At 34.9% G+C, this 19,284-nt stretch overlaps 1 protein-coding gene across 1 annotated transcript in view; it reads right to left on the bottom strand.

Annotated features, from left to right (window-relative positions):
• Positions 1-16,517: 16,517 nt before the first annotated feature.
• Positions 16,518-19,284, bottom strand: part of tbl1xr1a (TBL1X/Y related 1a) — a 103,738-nt gene continuing 100,971 nt past the window's right edge. Inside the window, exon 17 of the mRNA XM_022669973.2 lies at positions 16,518-16,882. Coding sequence (XP_022525694.2) covers positions 16,856-16,882 — 27 coding nt within the window. The 3' untranslated portion in view covers positions 16,518-16,855. The remainder of the gene's footprint in view (positions 16,883-19,284) is intronic.

The raw sequence follows: 19,284 nt of genomic DNA, 5'->3' as shown, positions 1-19,284 counted from the left end.
TGGCCAGGCAGTCTATCATTATATTTACTGTAACTGAATACCCAAGGGAGGGTAGCCTTGGCGGGTAAGACTACACACTGACGGTGAATGAGGGTTGGGGGAGACATGCCCTTTACCTGTAGGTTTTTGTGTGATGTACTAATAAGTGTTAGATAGATATTTTTTTATGTAAGGTCATCTCAGCTGTTCAGTTGAGAAAATATTTACTTATAATTTGGGGTGAAATTCACAAATTGTACAAATCAAAGATGATTTAAAAGCAGAAAAGCTGAATTCTGTTCCTCAACAGCTTGCGAATAAACCAAGCAATTGCCTTACCAGACAATGACTGGTTATGAATTAAATGCAATGACAAACCGTGTGAGTTCTCCTTTAAATTCTTTAAGACAATCAATGTGGGAAAGTATAACATAACCAGACTGGAACATGTTCAGCAGTATCAATGCACATCACTAAAATGGAAAAAGCTACTGACTAACTAATATTAGTTTCACTTTTAAAATCATGGAAACAACAAACCAAAACCTCAACCTATCCTTTATCATTGATTATATTTGATTAATGTTATTCAACCATTGCTTTGCAGTTTGAACTACACGTGATCTGACGTTATTTATTATAACGTTATTACATTTTTAACCAAGGCATTGGCACAATGGTGATGGTGGTATGTGATTGGGTCCATTTTGCTTGGGGTCCCCAATTAGCTTAAAACGTCCCTGCCTCCAAAGAGTATCCCTCAATCTGTGGTGGTACTTGAAGAATTAATTGGAATTAAAGTTTATTGGAATTAAAAACTGATTTTTCTTTTTATAAACCATAAAAACTGACCATTGTTTAAAAAACACTGCTGAAATATACTGAATATACTGTGGCATCATCCGTCCAGTCCTGCTCACCGCGCACGCTCTGTTCTGATTACAGATGCCTGACGGTGCCGCTGCCCGCGAGCGAGAAGCTCTTCAGGCTCCACTGGCTGCTGCCAGTCTACTTCCTGTTCGCCGTGGCGTACGACATCACCCAGAGCCTGCTGGACATCTCAAACAGCCTGTCTCTGTCTCCACACTCCAACACCAGCCTGCTGTAGGACCGGGCCGCGGACCGGGTGGGAGGGGGCGGAGTTTAGTCCAAAGAGACCCCCAGTGCTGCATGTCAAACATTGTGAGATGTTCTACAGACTGTTCTGCTGCTGCTGCTGCTGAGGTTCCTCAGGGATCAACAGCTTCCTCCAGACCTGCTGAGCCAGAGAACCGTGCCAAAACTAACCGGATAAGTGCATCCAGTGTGTATGACTGACTTATATATAGAGCTGTGAAAATCCATCTGAAGGTGAACCATTCATCTGCACTAGTTTTACAATATTAGAATCAAATACAGGGGTTGGACAATGAAACACCTGTCATCATTTTAGTGTGGGATTTTAGGTTTCATGGCTAAATCGGAGCAGCCTGGTGTTCAATCTTCATTAATTGCACATTGCACCAGTAGGAGAGTATGAAGGTTCAATTAGCAGGGTAAGAGCACAGTTTTGCTCAAAATTTTGCAATACTCACAACATTATGGCATTATGTGTGACATACCAGAGTTCAAAAGAGGACAAATTGTTGGTGCACGTCTTGCTGGCGCATCTGTGACCAAGACAGCAAGTCTTTGTGATGTATCAAGAGCCACGGTATCCAGGGTGAAGTCAGCAGACCACCAAGAAGGATGAACCACATCCAACAGGATTAACTGTGGACGCTGTAAGAGGAAGCTGTCTGAAAGGGATGTTCGGGTGCTAACCTAGATTGTGTCCAAAAAACATAAAACCACGGCTGATCAAATCACGGCAGAATTCAATGTGCACCTCAACTCTCCTGTTTCCACCAGAACTGTCCGTCACCACAATAAATTATTGTGGTCTGAAACCAGGTGTTTCAGTTTCATTGTCCGACCCCTGTATATTCATTGATAATAATTTACACTGAATTACTGAAGGAATTAAGTTACAGTCAGAGGTGTCAAGTAATGAAGTAAAAATACCGTATTTTTCACACTATAAGGTGCACTTAAAATCCTTTCATTTTCCCAAAAATCACCAGTGTTTCTTATGTATGAATTCTACCAGTCTGGTATTAAGAAGCAGTAAAACCACTCTGCTGTAGTACAGAGTTATACAGGAGTTTCAGTTTAGTTCTCCACCAGTATTAGCATTAGCCGCTAAGCGGGCTAAGCACGAGAACTTTTGCTGTTCAGAGTTGAGTATTTTTGCACTGTAGTCCACTGCTAACCCCAGCTAGCACTGCTGAAGCAGTAGTAGCTGCTAACCACGCTAAGTGCTAGCTCTAAAGTCTGTGTGTTTACCGTGTTAAAACAAGCTATGTAGGATTAATCGCTAGCTGATAGAGCCCTGGCTTACCGAACACTCAGGGTTCATCACTGTCGGGCGGTATTTACTAGCGCAAGCGGTTAGCCACTACTGCTAATGCTGCTGCACCCAGCCTTAGTGGAAATCTGGAAATCTAAGCTCTAAAGCTGTAAATAAACAGAAGCGCTTTTCTCACCCAAATAAACAGTTTTTAGAAGAGAAATCTGTATAGTTTAACATCCAGCACTCATTATACTTAATTTTTTTTTAAGAATTACAGTTTTGTTTACTTAACTTTACTTAACATTTAGTTTCACCCCCACCAGCACCCACCGGTAAGACCTGCTGAATTAAAAAAGGAAAACATGGCGACACCCCTGTTCCTTACTAGTGTCACTTAATGTACCTTATAATTCAGTGCGCCTTATAGTACGAAAAATACAATACTTTGTTACTTTACTTAAGTACAAATCTTGTTTATCTAAACATTAATTATTTTTTGCATTTTCACAAAGTTATCTGAACTTTCTACTCATTTTAAAAATAGCCTTGTTACTCCTATTTCATTTCAGCTTGTTTTCATTCTGGCTTCACTTCGTTCAATAAAACCCCTATCCAGATAAATCTCTCCTCCATCCAGATAGAGTGAATCTGATTGTGATTGGATGTAGAGAAGTAGAAACATATACCATTCTGACTCCCTATTGGTTTATACTGAGATCCATCACACCTGCACACGTCACGCCCACCCCCACCCCCCCACCCCCCCCCCCCCACTTCAGCAAGAACATAGCAGACGTATGTAGTCTAGTATGAAGATGATCCGTGCAGAGACTCAAGAGAACTCCAGATAAACTCCAGTCCAACTAAACTTTAACTTTAATATATTTACATCCTACTAAAATACATTATTTTACAATCAGCATATATGCAGCTGAAACACTAAAGAACAGCTTATAGCAAAATCCTAAATTATATTATCAACATTAACATTTTAATATATTAACATAGTCATTATGGCTTTTAGAAAAATGTGTTTTGGGGAGAGGGGGTAGAGCACTATAGGACTCTGTGGGCGTGGCCTAAGCTTTTGTTCTTAATGGCTTAATTTTTTCCTCTTACATTACTTTTACTTTTATACTTTAAGTAGTTTTGAATCCAGTACTTTTACACTTTTACTTAAAGAGTAAAAAGCTTGAGTTGATACTTTACTAAAAAAAACTTTTACAGAAGTATCTTAAACTCTAGTATCTGCAATATACTTCTACCTGCAGAGTAATGAAAGGAGATACTTTTTACACATTTGGTTACATTTTCACAGAGTAATTGACCAGTCGATCAGGACTTCCACTCCACTTGTCACCACAGTGGGGAGCTCTTGACAAATCAGAGGAGCAGAGTTGCCAGGTTTACAGTTTTTCTGCTAAATTGGGCTTGTTTTGAAAATACAAATTAAAATTTTGTGGGCTGCTTTTTTTTGGGTTTTGTTTTAAAATTGACCATGGCTACTAAAAGTGTACTTTAAAAAAAAGTCTGGATGTCACAACCAATAAATAAATCAAATAAAATGAACACTGTGTACTCATGAGAATCTCTCACACATTATTATAGCACTTTCACAGGAACTTTACACATTGTATATGATGATTTACTGTACTTACAGTGAGCCTCTTTTTCTAAACATTTTTTTTGGCAAATAGTTAGTAAAAGTGTTCACAGAAAAATGTGGTATTTATGTCAGGTTTTTACTCTTTAAGTAAAAGTGTAAACGTACTGGTTTTAAAACTACTTAAAGTATAAAAGTAAAAGTAATATTAGAGGACTAAAATAAAGCCATTAAGAACAAAAGCTTAGGCCACGCCCACAGAGTCCTATAGTGCACTAACCCTCCAACTCCTCCCCAAAACACATTTTACTAAAAGCCATGATGACTATCTATAATGTTAAAATATTAAAATGTTAATGTTTATAATATAATTTTGGATTTTGCACTAGGCTGTTCTCTAGTGTTTCAGCTGTATATATGCTGATTGTAAATGAATGTATTTTATTTAGTAGAATGTAAATATATTAAAGTTAAAGTTTAGTTGGACGGGAGTTTGTCTGGAGTTTGTCTCTTGAGTCTCTGCACGGATCATCTTCATACTAGACTACATACGTCTGCTATGTTCTTGCAGGAGTGGAGTGGAGTGGGGAGGGGGTGTGCAGGTGTGATGGATCACAGTATAAACCAATAGGGAGTCAGAATGGTATATGTTTATACTTCTCTACAACCAATCACAATCAGATTCACTCTATCTGGATGGAGAGATTTATCTGGATAGGGGTTTTATTGAACGATGAGAAGCCGTAATGAAAAAACAGCTGAAATGAAATAGGAGTAACGAGTTTTTATTAAAATGTAAGGAGTAGAAAGTTCAGATAATTGTGTGAAAATGTAAAAAAATAATTACTCCAGTAAAGTATAGATAAACAACATTTATATTTACATAAGAAAGTATATGTACTAAATTACTTCCCAGAAAAAAGAACTAAAAAACTAAAATATTTGATGAACAGGGCTAACAACATTACACTCAATTAATTAAATACAAAAGGGCAGGAATCCCAGGCAAAAGTTTTTACAGCCAGGCCTGACAGAAACGTGGGTCAGATAATAATGTAATCCAATTTTCAGTTTGAAAATAGTTTATTTACTTACTTTATTTACTTAATGGGTCCTTCTGATCCCAAATGGCAAGAATATTTTTAAACGATAAAATAAACTACTGTCCCCACATGTGGACATTGTTTTTTGAAAAAAAAAGAAAAGAAAAGAAAAGGCTTCCTGTACAAAACCAGTTTAATATACTTGTTATTATTACTATTAATCACAAATTTAATATATATATATATATATATATATATATATATATATATATATATATAACTTTAGTACTCATTACATAATAGATCAAATAGATCTAAAACACTATCATAAATTTAATAATGATTATTATTTATCTCACTGATTGCTATTAAAAATATTAGATTTGTAATTACCTGCATGCTTTCCTGTAAACCAGTGTTGGGAAATTCCAGCACACCTGATTTAACTCACCTGTAATCTGAGACCCTGCTGAACACCGGGACATGTTGCTCAGTTCTGGTGTAAACGCATTTTAAACAATCTAGTTCTTTTCACCACATGAAAATAGCATGTTTTAACTGTTGTTGTTTTTTTTTGCTACTATTAATAAAATTGCATGTTTTAGGAAAATATTATTGTATATGAATAAAAAAAATAGAATGGTCCAATTAAAAATGGACAAACTTAATATGAATATTTGATTAAATAAAGTTATAATTGTGCAGGTTTTATACACACAATACAGTCAGTAAGTAACATAAGATTAATATAGTAATTAATTAGATATAAACTTCACAAACGAGGATATGACCTAAATCACAGTGTCTGCTTTGGGATTCTATTCATTTTATTAGGTAGGTATTTGTAGGTAAAATATATGGAGATCAAACCTCAATATAATTTATGTCCATGCCTATTATGTTTACTTTGTAAAAAGATATATATATATATATATATATATATATATATATATATATATATATATATATATATATATATATATATATATTAATGTTAATGAGCTAATAAACAGACTTCACTTTACTTGGTCTGCGTCCGAAATCGCGTACTTCCATACTAAACAGTATGCAAAAGCAGTATGCGAGATGGGGTAGTGTGTCCGAATGCGCAGTAGGCGAGTTTGAGTACGTGAAAAGTTCCCGGATGACGTACTGCACCGGGAGACATTTTTAAGTATACAAGCCCAGCACACTTCACCCGCTAATATTTCCCACAATCCACCGGGAGCCGCGCTGAGGGACCCGACAGTGAGCGGCGGAGCGGCAGAGAGAGGGACAGAGAGAGAGAAGTTTATGAGGTGAGGAGATTCAGATATTTAAACTGTTTTGGTTGTTTGTGATATCAGGCTGTAAATGAGAGATTTATGAGGGTTAGTTTAAGTTAAAGTAGCGAGTTATAGGTGTGAGGGTTTATTATTAATGCTGTTGCAGACAGAATTTCTTTATTTTCGTATCTGAACTGCTTTACTGAGCAGCGTTAGCCCTGTGCTACTGAGATCAGTTAGCTTAGCTAGAGTTATCAAACTTATCACAACTCTTTATTAATCTTCTGTTCTACAACACCAGCGATTACTAACTCACTACAGCCCTGTATACTGCTGCAGTGCTGAGGAGCTGGGGCAGGTTTAATTTAATACCGATCAATCTGTATAAACTCATCTGAGAAAAAAGGCTGCTGGTATCAGAGAGGCTTTTCAACAGACAGACAAACTGACTGCCAAAAATCACATTCATAAATTATAACCAAAATCTGACCATTTTATTTAGTGTTATTAAATAGCTATCTAACCAGCCAGGATGGTTAGACTTTTGTGTTCAGAATTTATATTATTTGTTTAATGCCCAAGCTAAACTGATTTAATCTGTGTGTGAGTTTCAGATTCAACTATCCTGCCAGTAGAGAGAGGATTAAGACGAAGAGAGGGAGAAAAATGAACAATAACGAATAATAAAAAAAATAAAACCACTTAAAAGACTTTTCATTCTTGTATTTTGTGGGGAATTTATTTAATTTATTTATTTGGTAGCATATTTTATTTACATCAGTAATGTATATATGTTGGCCTTCATGTTTAATGCTGTCAGTGAAAGATAATGTATAATAATAAGGATCATGTGTTTAAATATTTATGCTAGAAAAGGGACTTTTGAGGTGAAATGGTAAGGAAGGAATTAATTAACATTTTGGTATTTATCTTTGAAACTTTATGATATTTGTTTTGTTGCATACGCAAATATTATTAATATACTTCATGAATATTAAACAAGCTGTTTATATTTATTATTAAATATTTCATATTTGAGGAAAATATTAGTTTTAAGTTTTATTTACAGTCAGTGCTTATTAAATAGGACAGTTTGGGGGTTTATTTATAAAAAAGAGCTGATTAATGAGGGGATTTTAATGAAATTAATTAGGGTAAAGCTCTGTAAAGTGTGCCGCTGGTTAGGAGGGGTGAGAGGTGAAAGGGCGTCAGAGGTAAGATGGTGGATGTAGTGCGTCCGAGGCTGCGTGCGTACTGCGGTCTGACGTACTGAAAAAGCGTACTGCTTTGCTCGGCGAGCAGTGCGTACTCACCCCAATCCAGTACGTACTGCTGAAGTACGCGATTTCGGACGCAGCCATAGTGGTTTTTTTTATTTATATTTATTATATAGAATATTTGGATTTTTTTATGTCTACAACTTAATAGATAATTAGAAGGGAAATTACACAAATGCATGTTAATGCTACTATTTTATCGTTCTTATTTTAAAATTGACAATAATGTAGTTAATCAAAATTATTTCTGGCACTATATAGAGTAACAGTCACAAGATAGGACACACCTTAAATCCAGTGTTTTTTTTTTTTTTTTATTATTATTTTAAAAATGTTCTGCATTGTAGATTTACGTTAAAGTCATCCAAACTATGAAGAAAAACTAATATTTATTTAGTGATTTGTTTAGTGTAAAAAAAGTGTTAAACAAACCAGAATATGTTTTATATTCTAGTTTAGATTCTTCAAAGTAGCACCTCTTGCTTAGATTAGATAGTTTTAAACATCTCTGCTGGATTTTCTCAGTCAGGTTTATGAGGTAGAGTCACCTGGAATTCAGGCTTTCAGTTAACAGCTGTGCTGAACTCATCACGAGTTAATTACTTGAATTTCTTGTCTCTTAATAAAGTGTTTGAGAGCATCAGTTAAAGTAAAGTAGTGAAGAGGTAGAGTTACAGGTATACAGTGAATAGTGAAGATTTATAGAGTAATGTTCTAATCTAGATTATGAGAAGCAACAACAAAAATAATTGAGTGCAGTTGCAAAGACCATCAAAAATGTTATGATGAAACTGGCTCTCATCAGGACTGCCCTAGGAAAGGAAGAGCAAGAGTTCCCTCTGTTGTCCAAGATAAATTTCAGAATCTGTAAGTTAACAGCTGCCCAGATAAGAGTATCTAAATACTTCTTTACAGAGTATTTTGGTTTGTTTAACACTTTTTAAGTTCCTACATGATTCCTTATGTGTTCCTTTATAGTCTGATAGATCACTTCACTATTCATTTATAATGTATGTATTTGTTGGTTTGGTACAATATTTATTTATTGTTTCATATAGATATGTATAATATTAATATCAAACTCAGATATCATTCACTGCTTGAGTAGAATCTCTGCATTTTATTGAACAGCTGATACTGATGCTGCAGTTCCATTTTGTACTGAATTTATACTAATGGAATATTTAACATTTATTAAACACCAGAATGTTTAAAAAACCGGACCACATCGACTTTTTAAGGTGTGTGTGTGTGTGAGTGTGTGAGAGAGAGAGAAAAAGAAAGAGAGAGAGAGAGCTTCATAACAAACGAGACAGATTACACTTGTAATAATATCAAAATATAGTTTTATTTTGGACTGATTTAAAGGACAACAAATCAGTGTCCTTTGTGTGTGTGTGTGTGTGTGAGAGAGAGAGAGAGAGAGAGAGAGAGAAAAAGAAAGAGAGAGAGAGCTTCATAACAAACGAGACAGATTACACTTGTAATATCAAAATATAGTTTTATTTTGGACTGATTTAAAGGACAACAAATCAATGCAATGCAATGCAAGGTGTGGGGGGCGGGGCATGGGCGGGGTCAGCAACCAAAAGATCCGATTGACTCTGGGGGGGTGGGGGGAGGGGTTAAACAGAGGGTGGGGAGTGGGCACTGCTGATAACATTTCCATCCCAGTCCACTCAAACTGGGTCCAGTACTGTACACGGTCCGAGTCCAAGTTTTCCCATAATCTTCTTTATTTTTTTATTTTTTTCAGTTTTTTTTTTTTTTTCAAGTTTATTTTTTTATTATTTTTTAAAATTATTTTTATAGCTACAAAGAAATATGAATTACAAAAGTACTAAAAGAGTACAAAAAGTCGAGGGGGGGGTGGGGGGGTTGGGAACACGCTTTAATATGATGGGAATTTTTAAGGTGACTAAATGAAAGGGGGGGAGGGGGCAGGCAGACACTAGGAGAGCAGGTTTATGGAGAAAGAGAAAACAGATGATCTGACTGTAATAAATAGTGTTGGGATGGTGGTAGACGATGCAGGTCTATAAGTACTACACTCTGTACGAAACAGAAGATTATTATTATTATGATCAAGCAAAAACAATTTATATATATATATGTATATACATATATATATATACATATATATATATATATATATATATATATATATATATATATATATATATATATATATATATATATATATATATAAGGCTTTAAGCCTCCTGATATCCTCCAGTTTAGTAACACCCTTTATTCTCTGGGTCAATATGATTTCAGCATTTTAAACCTATAAAAAAATATTTTTTTTAATTAAACATGATAGCAAATTTTACTCACCAGTTTTTTTTTTTTTTTTATGTTTATTTGACAAATTATCAGTGGTTCTGGTGTTATAAGTGTTTCATTAGTACTATAGAAGTACTATAAGTATTGTGTTGTTAGGTCAAGGCCTAGAGTAAAGGGACATTTAGAGAAAGACTCTAAAATTGAATGCTATAGTGAACTCAACATTTTTTAATCACAAATATGTGCAAAATATGGAGATGTCTTATGTTTACGCCAATAAAACAGCCTAATAAAACAGCCTAATAAAACAGAAATTGTAGTTAATATTTTTTTAAAAATCGTATTTTTTACTGTTCATCTTCATCAAATTAAGAGAAGACGGTAAATATGAATCGCAAAACTAATGTCTACCATTTTTTCAAGGGCTTTAAACATAGATAAGATAAAGATAATAGGAGGGTTAAAATGGGAGACTTTTGGAGATTTTAAATTGGGGGCACAAAATGAGCACACATTCTATTTGGAGGGCACAAGTACAGAACAATGGGCATTAAACGCATGTATTTGATTAATTCTGATGCCAATCTGAAGTGTTTTAGATCTGATATCTGTGTTTACATGCACTTTATAAGGTCTAATTACTGCAAAACATCGGTTTACATGCACTTAATTTTTTAATCGTCCATAATTTGATTATTTGATCATATGAATAATCAGATGCTGCAACAAATATAATACTCTGATTGATCAGATTGGAGTAAAAAAAGCTCTAAAAAAAACAAAACAAAACAAAACTGTATTTTAGGTAAACATATTTCATATTTTTAAGTGCATGTACACTCATAACTGGAGTGTTCTGATATTTCTCAATCTGTGCATTAGTGTAAAAACCTAACACCTAAATCATATATTTGCTTAATTAATAGGTGAAATGTGTTCATTTACAGTAAAAACTATTTCTAACCTTTAAAAAAACGTCATTGTGGTAATTTCTGCCTCTGCAGCTCCTCTCAGGTTAAATAACTGTGCATCCTATAGGCGAGGATGATGTGTGCGTGTACTTTGGTACGCAGACACAGCATCACAATATGCAGATTAGTCTATCAATAATACCGCCCCCTGGCTGACGACATCCAATCATCTGCGTCTCACATCTCGCTATCATGGAGGCACACTGCTACTGCTGCTGCTGCAGCTCAGCCAATCAATCAATCAATCAGCTCTCCCTCCTGCTTCGCCTCTAAACCCATACATCACCCAGTGCCCCTCCAAAACTACCAATCTCAGTTTTTTTTTTTTTTGCCTTTTTTAAAATTTGAGCTGAGGGTGGAGTCAGCTAAAAAAAAAAAAAACAGGGGGGTTAGTGTCTCTTTCACAGCAAAGTTTATGTTACGGCTTATTCTGCGATATTATTGGCTGATTTCCCCGTTTCTGATTACTCAAGCACATATAAAAGCACTGACTGGATTACTGATAAACTCTAATGTTCTGCAGTAGTCAGATTATGAAGTGCATGTAAACACATTGCTATTTTTTGGGGATTTAAGGTACTTTTAAATGGTTAAAACATTAATATTGATTATTGGATTTGCTTTTGACTTTCACAATATGTTCTTTCACTGCATGCTAAACTGATCCAGTTATTTTAAATCGGTTCAAAACATCTTCAAATTAAAATGTAAAGCATTTTAACCAAGATCTTATGCTGCATCGCATTTACCTCACAAGTCCAGATAACAGATAACACCAGCGTTCACTGCGATCCAGATAAAATTTCCGATAATTGTACATTATTTCAGGATAAAAAAAAGAAATAAAAAAGCTATTAGACTTTAGAATTGAGAGTTCACAACAACTGGTTTGACCAGAGTTTATAGTGTATAAGTAAAAAAAAAAAAAAATAAAAAAAAAGAGCCAAACTATGTTCTATTTTCTTATGTTCCAGGTTGATGATGATAATCATAATAATCATAATAATTATGCAACATACAATATTTTGCACACCCAAAATCTGGAATCATGTCCATAGATAGAAGTTTAAGTTAGGGCAGTATTGTGTCTTAATCTGATTTAATAAGACACTAATAGAAGTGATAAACGGCATAATAATATTTGGAATTCCAACATCCAAATTTAAATGAAACGCAGCACAACATCTCCTACCCAGTATTTAGACTTGCATTAAGCTTCAAGTTTAACTTTAAATATTCAAGTTTTAAGTTGTGTTTATTATATTTTTTGTACTATAAGGCGCAAAGTCCTTTAATTTTTAAAAATCGAAAAAATCGACAATTTAATGAAGGAGCAGTAAAGCTGTACTTCACTAAAGTACAGAGTTATAAGCTAGAGTTCTCAGTAAAGTTTCTCCAGCACTAAGGCTGGGTGCAGCAGCATTAGCAGTAGCATTAGCTGCTAACCACAGCAGCGTGTATTTCAGACTGTAATCTGCGCGTTTACCGCGTTAAACTAAAGCTACGTGGGACGAACCGCTTGCTAATAGTGCCCCGGGTAGGGGTGTGCCATATCGTATCGTACACGATAATATCGCCAATTTTTTTTTTTTATATCGTGAACGATATTATATCCTGAAATATTGTGACATATCACCCACCCCTAATTATCACATTAGGGTGCAACATTTTTGCTGTTTTTAGCAAAAGAAAAAATCACACTGTTCTCATTTCCCATAAAATATCTACTAGATACAGATTATTTCTGTGCAGCATCATTTATTCATGACATTCTGGATTATTGACTTCTGTTACAAATCTAATAAAATAATTATTTTATAATATCTCAGTTAGCCATATCATATTGCATGCAATAATAAAATTCTTTTTCTAAATATTTTTTCTAATTCAGCGTTTTGTCATATCGCCAAAAGTATCGTTATCGTGAAAATACCATGAAATATCAGGATATTATTTTAGAGCCATATCACCCAACCCTAGCCCTGGGTTACCAGAACACTCAGGGTTCCTCTGTGTATTCCTCAATGTAGTGGTTAATAGCTAAACTAATGCTGCTGCACCTAGCCTTAGCTTAGCTTTACTCAGAGAAATCTGTATAGATTAACATCCAGCACTCGTTTAACTTTTTTAAGAATGACAGTTTTGTTTACTTAGGTGCTTTCCCATTAGAAGAGAAACACTTGCTCACTTCAATGTAGGCATCCTTACTAGTGTCACTTAATGTCACTTAACGTACGAAAATACAACAGAAAATAGATGATCATTAATTGTGCACCTTATAGTCCAAAAAAATACAATACTATGTTTTACTAGTCAGGTGTATTTCTTCATCTTCATGTGAATGAATCTGTAAAACAACACTTTATGTTCACACAGCAGGTAAAAATAAACAGAATATTAAATAAAGTAACATCGCTGTTGCTGTAAATGAGCTGCTCACACACTTTCACAACGTATAAGAGCAGCTCAGCTTCCTCTGCTGAGAAGTGCAGAAGCATTGCACTGTTAAAATATTAATCCGCCAAAGTCAGAGCACACCTGGCTCTTAAAGGGAATGACAGGGGACACGCCGATTGGTTTATTTTACCTTAAGCCCAAAACACAGTCCTGACTAACTAAGAAAATTTAAGAAAACTAGTACATGCCTTTACTGTGTTTGGAGGAGCACAAGGTGTACTTTTCACGTCGTTACGATAGCAAAGACACTCTGACACACCCTAAATCAAGCTGCATGGTGCACAGTTAACAGCTCACCTACAGATCACAATAGGAATACATTAGGGCCCTAAACGTCTAAAATAAACATTGAATTTGGTGAGTAAATCAAGGTTTCAGTGACTTTTACATGCTGTGTGAACATAACCTGCGAAACTTTAAGTTTAGACAGTCATATTTAATGCTTTTCTAACCTGCATGCACCGCTGGGTGGAGGAGCACTCTTCAGAAAGTAAAAATTCAATTTAAAACATTAATGTTTCAGAGAAATGTTCAGAAAATCAAATGTTACACTGAATGCAACAGACAGAAAGGCAAGACCAGGCCTGTACGGACAGCTACTACAAATGAGCTAAAAATATATAATGTAGAGATGAGCAGGGGGGAGTCTGAATGAACAAAACAGTGAATTTCATGTTTGGAGAGATAACGATGGACTGATTTGCTTGTTGTGAAGCGAAAGATTTGCAAAAAATGAACAGAAAAAAAAAATCCCAAATAAGAACAGATTTTAAAAAAGCAGGCATTCATTCAGCTCTTCTTTGCAACAGGACTGTAAAAAAAATAAAGTAAATATGCATGCTTTTGTAGGATCAGTGTGAGTTAGGGTTGGGCGGTATAACAGTAATCACATATATTGTGGTATCTATGAATCATCGCATCTACAAATGAGGGCGTATATATTTATATCTATATATTTCAACCAAATTAATTAAAAGTGTCTTCTAATGTGTCAAATTGCATGTTCTATTTGTATCTAGTACAAAGTAGCCAAATAAGCTCATTACTTATTCTTGTGCATTTAGGATGACCACAGAGTGGGGGCGCTGTGGGAACTTACTGAAGGGTATATTGATATATTGAAGAATTGCAATATCATCAGTTTATAATTTAAAAAGGTTTTGGTGTTTCATTGTTGTGTTTAAACCCCGCCAACTAAATAGCAGTGTTGCACTTGCAATGCCATTAGATCCCACTGTTCTGATTGGATAGAGTATATATTTTTTTAAATATTACAATATACAGCAACATATTGCACCATATCTTCCTGTAACCCTCCTGTTTTCTTTGGGGTCAATTTGTCCCCATTCCATGTTTAACGTCATTTTTTTGCTTTGCAATTTACTGACTTTTCCTAATTTAAAGGGAAAAGGCACCATATTTTTTGCACTATAAGGACTTGCACTTAAAATCCTTTAATTTTCCTAAAAATCGTCAGTGCACATTATAATCCGGTGCATTTATGTATGAATTTGAGATATTAGTCAGGTATTAAGAAGCAGTAGAGCATTTACATCCTGCTAGCACTGCGTTTAGCGGCTAATGCTAATGCTGCTACACCTAGCCTTAGTGCTGGAGAAACGTTATTGAAACTCATCCTTAGACAAAATACTGGAAATCTAAACATATATATATATATATATATATATATATATATATATATATATATATATATATATATATATATATATATATATATATAAGAAATATAAACAGAAGCAATTTACACACCAATATTAATCTGTGTAGATTAACTTTCAGCACTTGTTTGACTTTAATATATATATATATATATATATATATATATATATATATATATATATATATATATATATATATATATATATATATATATAATTACTGTTTTGTTTACTTGGACGCTTCCCTGCAGCTTCCCCTTCATTAGAAAGGAAATATGACGACACCCTTTCTCACTTTAATGTAGGCATGTAGTCCAAAAAGTAAAGTACACATAAAATTAACATGATGACGTGTATTTTAATTGGCTATACATATCAACGTTGTTCATATCAATGTTATTTGAGGTCAGTTTGAACCTTTGATGTTTTTTTTTTAAGTGCTATATAAGTTATATTAAATATAGTGCTGGGGTCAAATTGACCACGAGGATAAAATATGTTTGTAACTTGTAACTCAATGTAACAGGAGGGTTAACTCTGATTTCTTAAAATAAGTGTTCACTTTTTTGGTTTTAAAATAACAGAATAAGAAAAATGGCAGCCAATAGTGATACCATATACCACAGCAATATTTAGAGAACATAAAATGGATATACCTTGGATACCGCCCAACCCTAGTGTGAAATTTCAATAGTATGCTTCACTAAGACAAGTGCATCAAAAAACAGAAACAGGAAGTTCATATTCATATCATTTGGAAAAATCAGAACAGAAACATTTATAATAAAGTGAAACTTAAAGCAAGTCTTCCCTCCTCCTCTGGATACTCAGGGATGGACCAATAGTTGCCCAGCATTAGCTTCCGACTGTTCGCTCCAGGATGTTTTTTTTTTTTTTTTTTACTTTTTAAACAGGAAATGCAGATTTTTGGAAAGGTAATCCCGCTCTTAACACGGTACAGTAAACAAGAACCTTCAGAAGTCGTAACATTGTGTGGCTCCAAAGTTACGGCACAAACCAAACAGAACAATGCACAATGCAACAATGCAGCAATGCATCCCTTAATTAATAATGCGCATCGCCTCATCATCATTTATTTAGGTTTGTCTAGTTTAGTTTTAGCAGAACGTAGGCCTCCTCTGGAACTAAAAAAAAAAAAAAAAAACAGCAGCCAAACCTTAAACCGAGTCTGATTGCATCCGGACTTCAACAGATTAACCAAAGCAAACTACGCAAAACTGAAGAACAAAGAAAAACCGAACGCATTTTTAAATCCCTATTGTTTCTATTTTTTGTCGTTTTTTTTCTTGAACCACAAAATGCATCAGTATAGTACCGAAAGACTTTAAATAACTGTACTGTGTGTGAAAGAGAGAGAAAGATGAGTCATTATTCATGCAGCCGTGACCTTTAAAAAAATGTGTGGAGAGAAACAGCGAGAGAGTGAGGGGAAAAAAGTGAGAAAAAGAAAGAAAAAAAAAAAAAAGAGAGAGAGAGAGAGAGAGAAAAGTGAAAACACAAAGTCGAGAGAGCTGAGAAAAACAGAAAAAAAAGTGTGCACACTGAAATGGAACTAACAACAAAGATTAAAATCTTTTCGCTCGTTTATTTCGATGAGATTGGTTTGAAGAACAAATAGTAAAATATCTTCCAAATTTGGTAAATATACCAGTCCTTTTTTTTTTTTCTTCCTCGTCGTCTTCTTTTGTATTTTTTTCTCCACCGGTGTTACTTACAAAAGTCCCTTTTATGTCTCTGGTTGGAATCACGTCCACTCTGCTTGGTCTGGGAGTCAGGGTGCTTGTTTTCCTGTCTGTAGTGGCTGGCCATGGTACAATAGGGATTGTAGCAGTACATGGGGCAGGGACAGTCATTTTGGCTATGTACACATTCATAGTCGGTCCATGGCTTCCAACAAGCAGCGTTATTTCCTCAGATCTAATACACAAACCTACAAAAAAAAAAAAAAAAAAAAGTCACATTCATATGAAAGTATTTATAACCCTTGAATTATATGGATAATAACAGGGTCAATTAAAATAATAGCATATACTTGTATGTTTGAGGGGAGATAAAATATACGTAGGCTGCAGGAATAAAGAATAAATGATAAATTAGATTGTAAATGTCTCAACTTGGTTGTGAGGATTTCTGAATTGGAATCTAATTTGATGAGAATAAAAATTTCAGAGAGAGAAAAAGAGAGAGAGAGGCAGAGAGAGAGAGAGAGAGGTAGAGAGAGCGAGAGAGAGAGGTAGAGAGAGAGAGAGAGAGGTAGAGAGAGAGAGAGAGAGGTAGAGAGAGAGAGAGAGGTAGAGAGAGAAAGCTTATTTGAATTTAATTTAATTGAATTGAGAGAGAGAAAGACAGAGGCAGAGAAAGAGAGAGAGAGGCAGTGAGAGTGAGAGAGGTAGAGAGAGAGGCAGTGAGAGAGAGAGAGTTAGAGAGAGAGGTAGAGAGAGATATTAATATTAATCAATATTACCCCCTACTGTTCACTTATTTATATTTATATTATATATCTATATCTCTTTTCATTGATATGTCATTATTATTGTTAACATTGTTATTTCATATTTAATATTTTTCATATCAATATTATTTAATCTCTTCTTGTTTAAGTTGTTTTATTAGATTTTCTTTTTTCATTGTGTTTATATTTGTGTATTGTTTGTCTGCTTTGGCAACAGTGTACCTTGTGACAGTCATGCCAATAAAGCTTTATTGAACTTGAACTTGAGAGGCAGAGAGAGAGAGAGAGAGGCAGTGAGAGAGAGAGGTAGAGAGAGAGAGGTAGAGAGAGAGAGCTTATTTGAATTGAATTGAGAGAGAGAAAGACAGAGGCAGAGAAAGAGAGAGAGAGAGAGAGGTAGAGAGAGAGGTAGAGAGAGAGAGAGAGAGAGAGAGAGAGGTAGAGAGAGAGAGAGAGGCAGAGAGAGAGAGAGAGGTAGAGAGAGAGAGAGAGGCAGAGAGAGAGAGAGAGGCAGAGAGAGAGAGAGAGGCAGAGAGAGGTAGAGAGAGAGGTGTAGAGAGAGAGGTAGAGAGAGAGAGGTAGAGAGAGAGAGCTTATTTGAATTGAATTGAGAGAGAGAAAGACAGAGGCAGAGAAAGAGAGAGAGAGAGGCAGTGAGAGTGAGAGAGAGTTATAGAGAGAGAGAGGTAGAGAGAGAGAGACAGTGAGAGAGAGGTAGAGAGAGAGAGAGAGAGAGAGAGAGAGAGAGAGGGAGGAAGAGAAAGAGAGGTAGAGAGAGAGAGAGGTAGAGAGAGAGGGAGGAAGAGAGAGGGAGGAAGAGAGAGAGAGAGAGGTAGAGAGAGAGAGAGAGAGAGAGAGGCAGTGAGAGAGAGGTAGAGAGAGAGAGCTTGTTTGAATTGAATTGAGAGAGAAAGACACAGGCAGAGAAAGAGAGAGAGAGAGAGAGAGAGAGAAAGAGAGAGAGTGTCACAGTCTGAGGGAGAGTGGATTAGTTCAGTTAGTTATAAACACAAAAACACCAGATTCTAATACAGAGATAATCATATAAATCATATAATTACAATGATAATGTCTAATTAAATGTAGCTAATTGTTTATGTATATGTGTTATATATATGTTTATGTATATTACTAACTACATTACTAATTATACTTTCAATATTCAGTGCAATAGTGTTCCTTACACACTCAGGTAATGCTTCAATTAGGATAATTCACTGTTTTTATTTTTTTTTCATTTAAAAAGTTAAAAAGTTCAAACTTTTTTTAATGATTCATTACTTTATTACTTTTAAAAGACCAACATATGAAACATATAAAACACAATAGTTTTACATATCATTAACCCATAACATTGAAATATTGTTATAGTTTTTGTTTTTGCAAATATGTGAGATAAATCATTTTTATATTATATGTTGATTACAGTAATTTAGGCAAGCAGAAGAAGTTTCATACTTATAAAAAATGCTTTTAACTACTGTTCCTAGATCTTTAAACATTTAAAAACAGATCAATTTGTCCCATAACATAACAGGAGGGTTGAGGGATAGACATAATTGTGAAGTGAAAAAAATATGATATATGTTGTGATATATGTTTTCAAAATGTGTGGCTTGTGGCTACAAACTGCAAACAAAACGTATATATTTTATTCAGCAATGGTCTTCTTATTGCTACTCTTCCATAAAGGCCAGATTTGAGGAGCTTGGGAATTTAAGTTGTGCTGTGGATATAGATTCTCCTGATCCACCTGAGCTGTGGATCTCTGCAGCTCCTCCAGAGTGACCATGGACCTCTTTGGCTGCTTCTCTGAGCAGGTTTGGATGATGGATTGATGGAACAGTGCTCTTTGGGATGCTCAAATCTTGGGATATGGT

This window comes from Astyanax mexicanus, chromosome 16, assembly GCF_023375975.1.
Source record: "Astyanax mexicanus isolate ESR-SI-001 chromosome 16, AstMex3_surface, whole genome shotgun sequence".
NCBI lineage: Eukaryota > Metazoa > Chordata > Actinopteri > Characiformes > Acestrorhamphidae > Astyanax > Astyanax mexicanus.
Note: the sequence above shows the minus strand (reverse complement) of the source record. Positions and strands in the feature narration are given on the sequence as shown.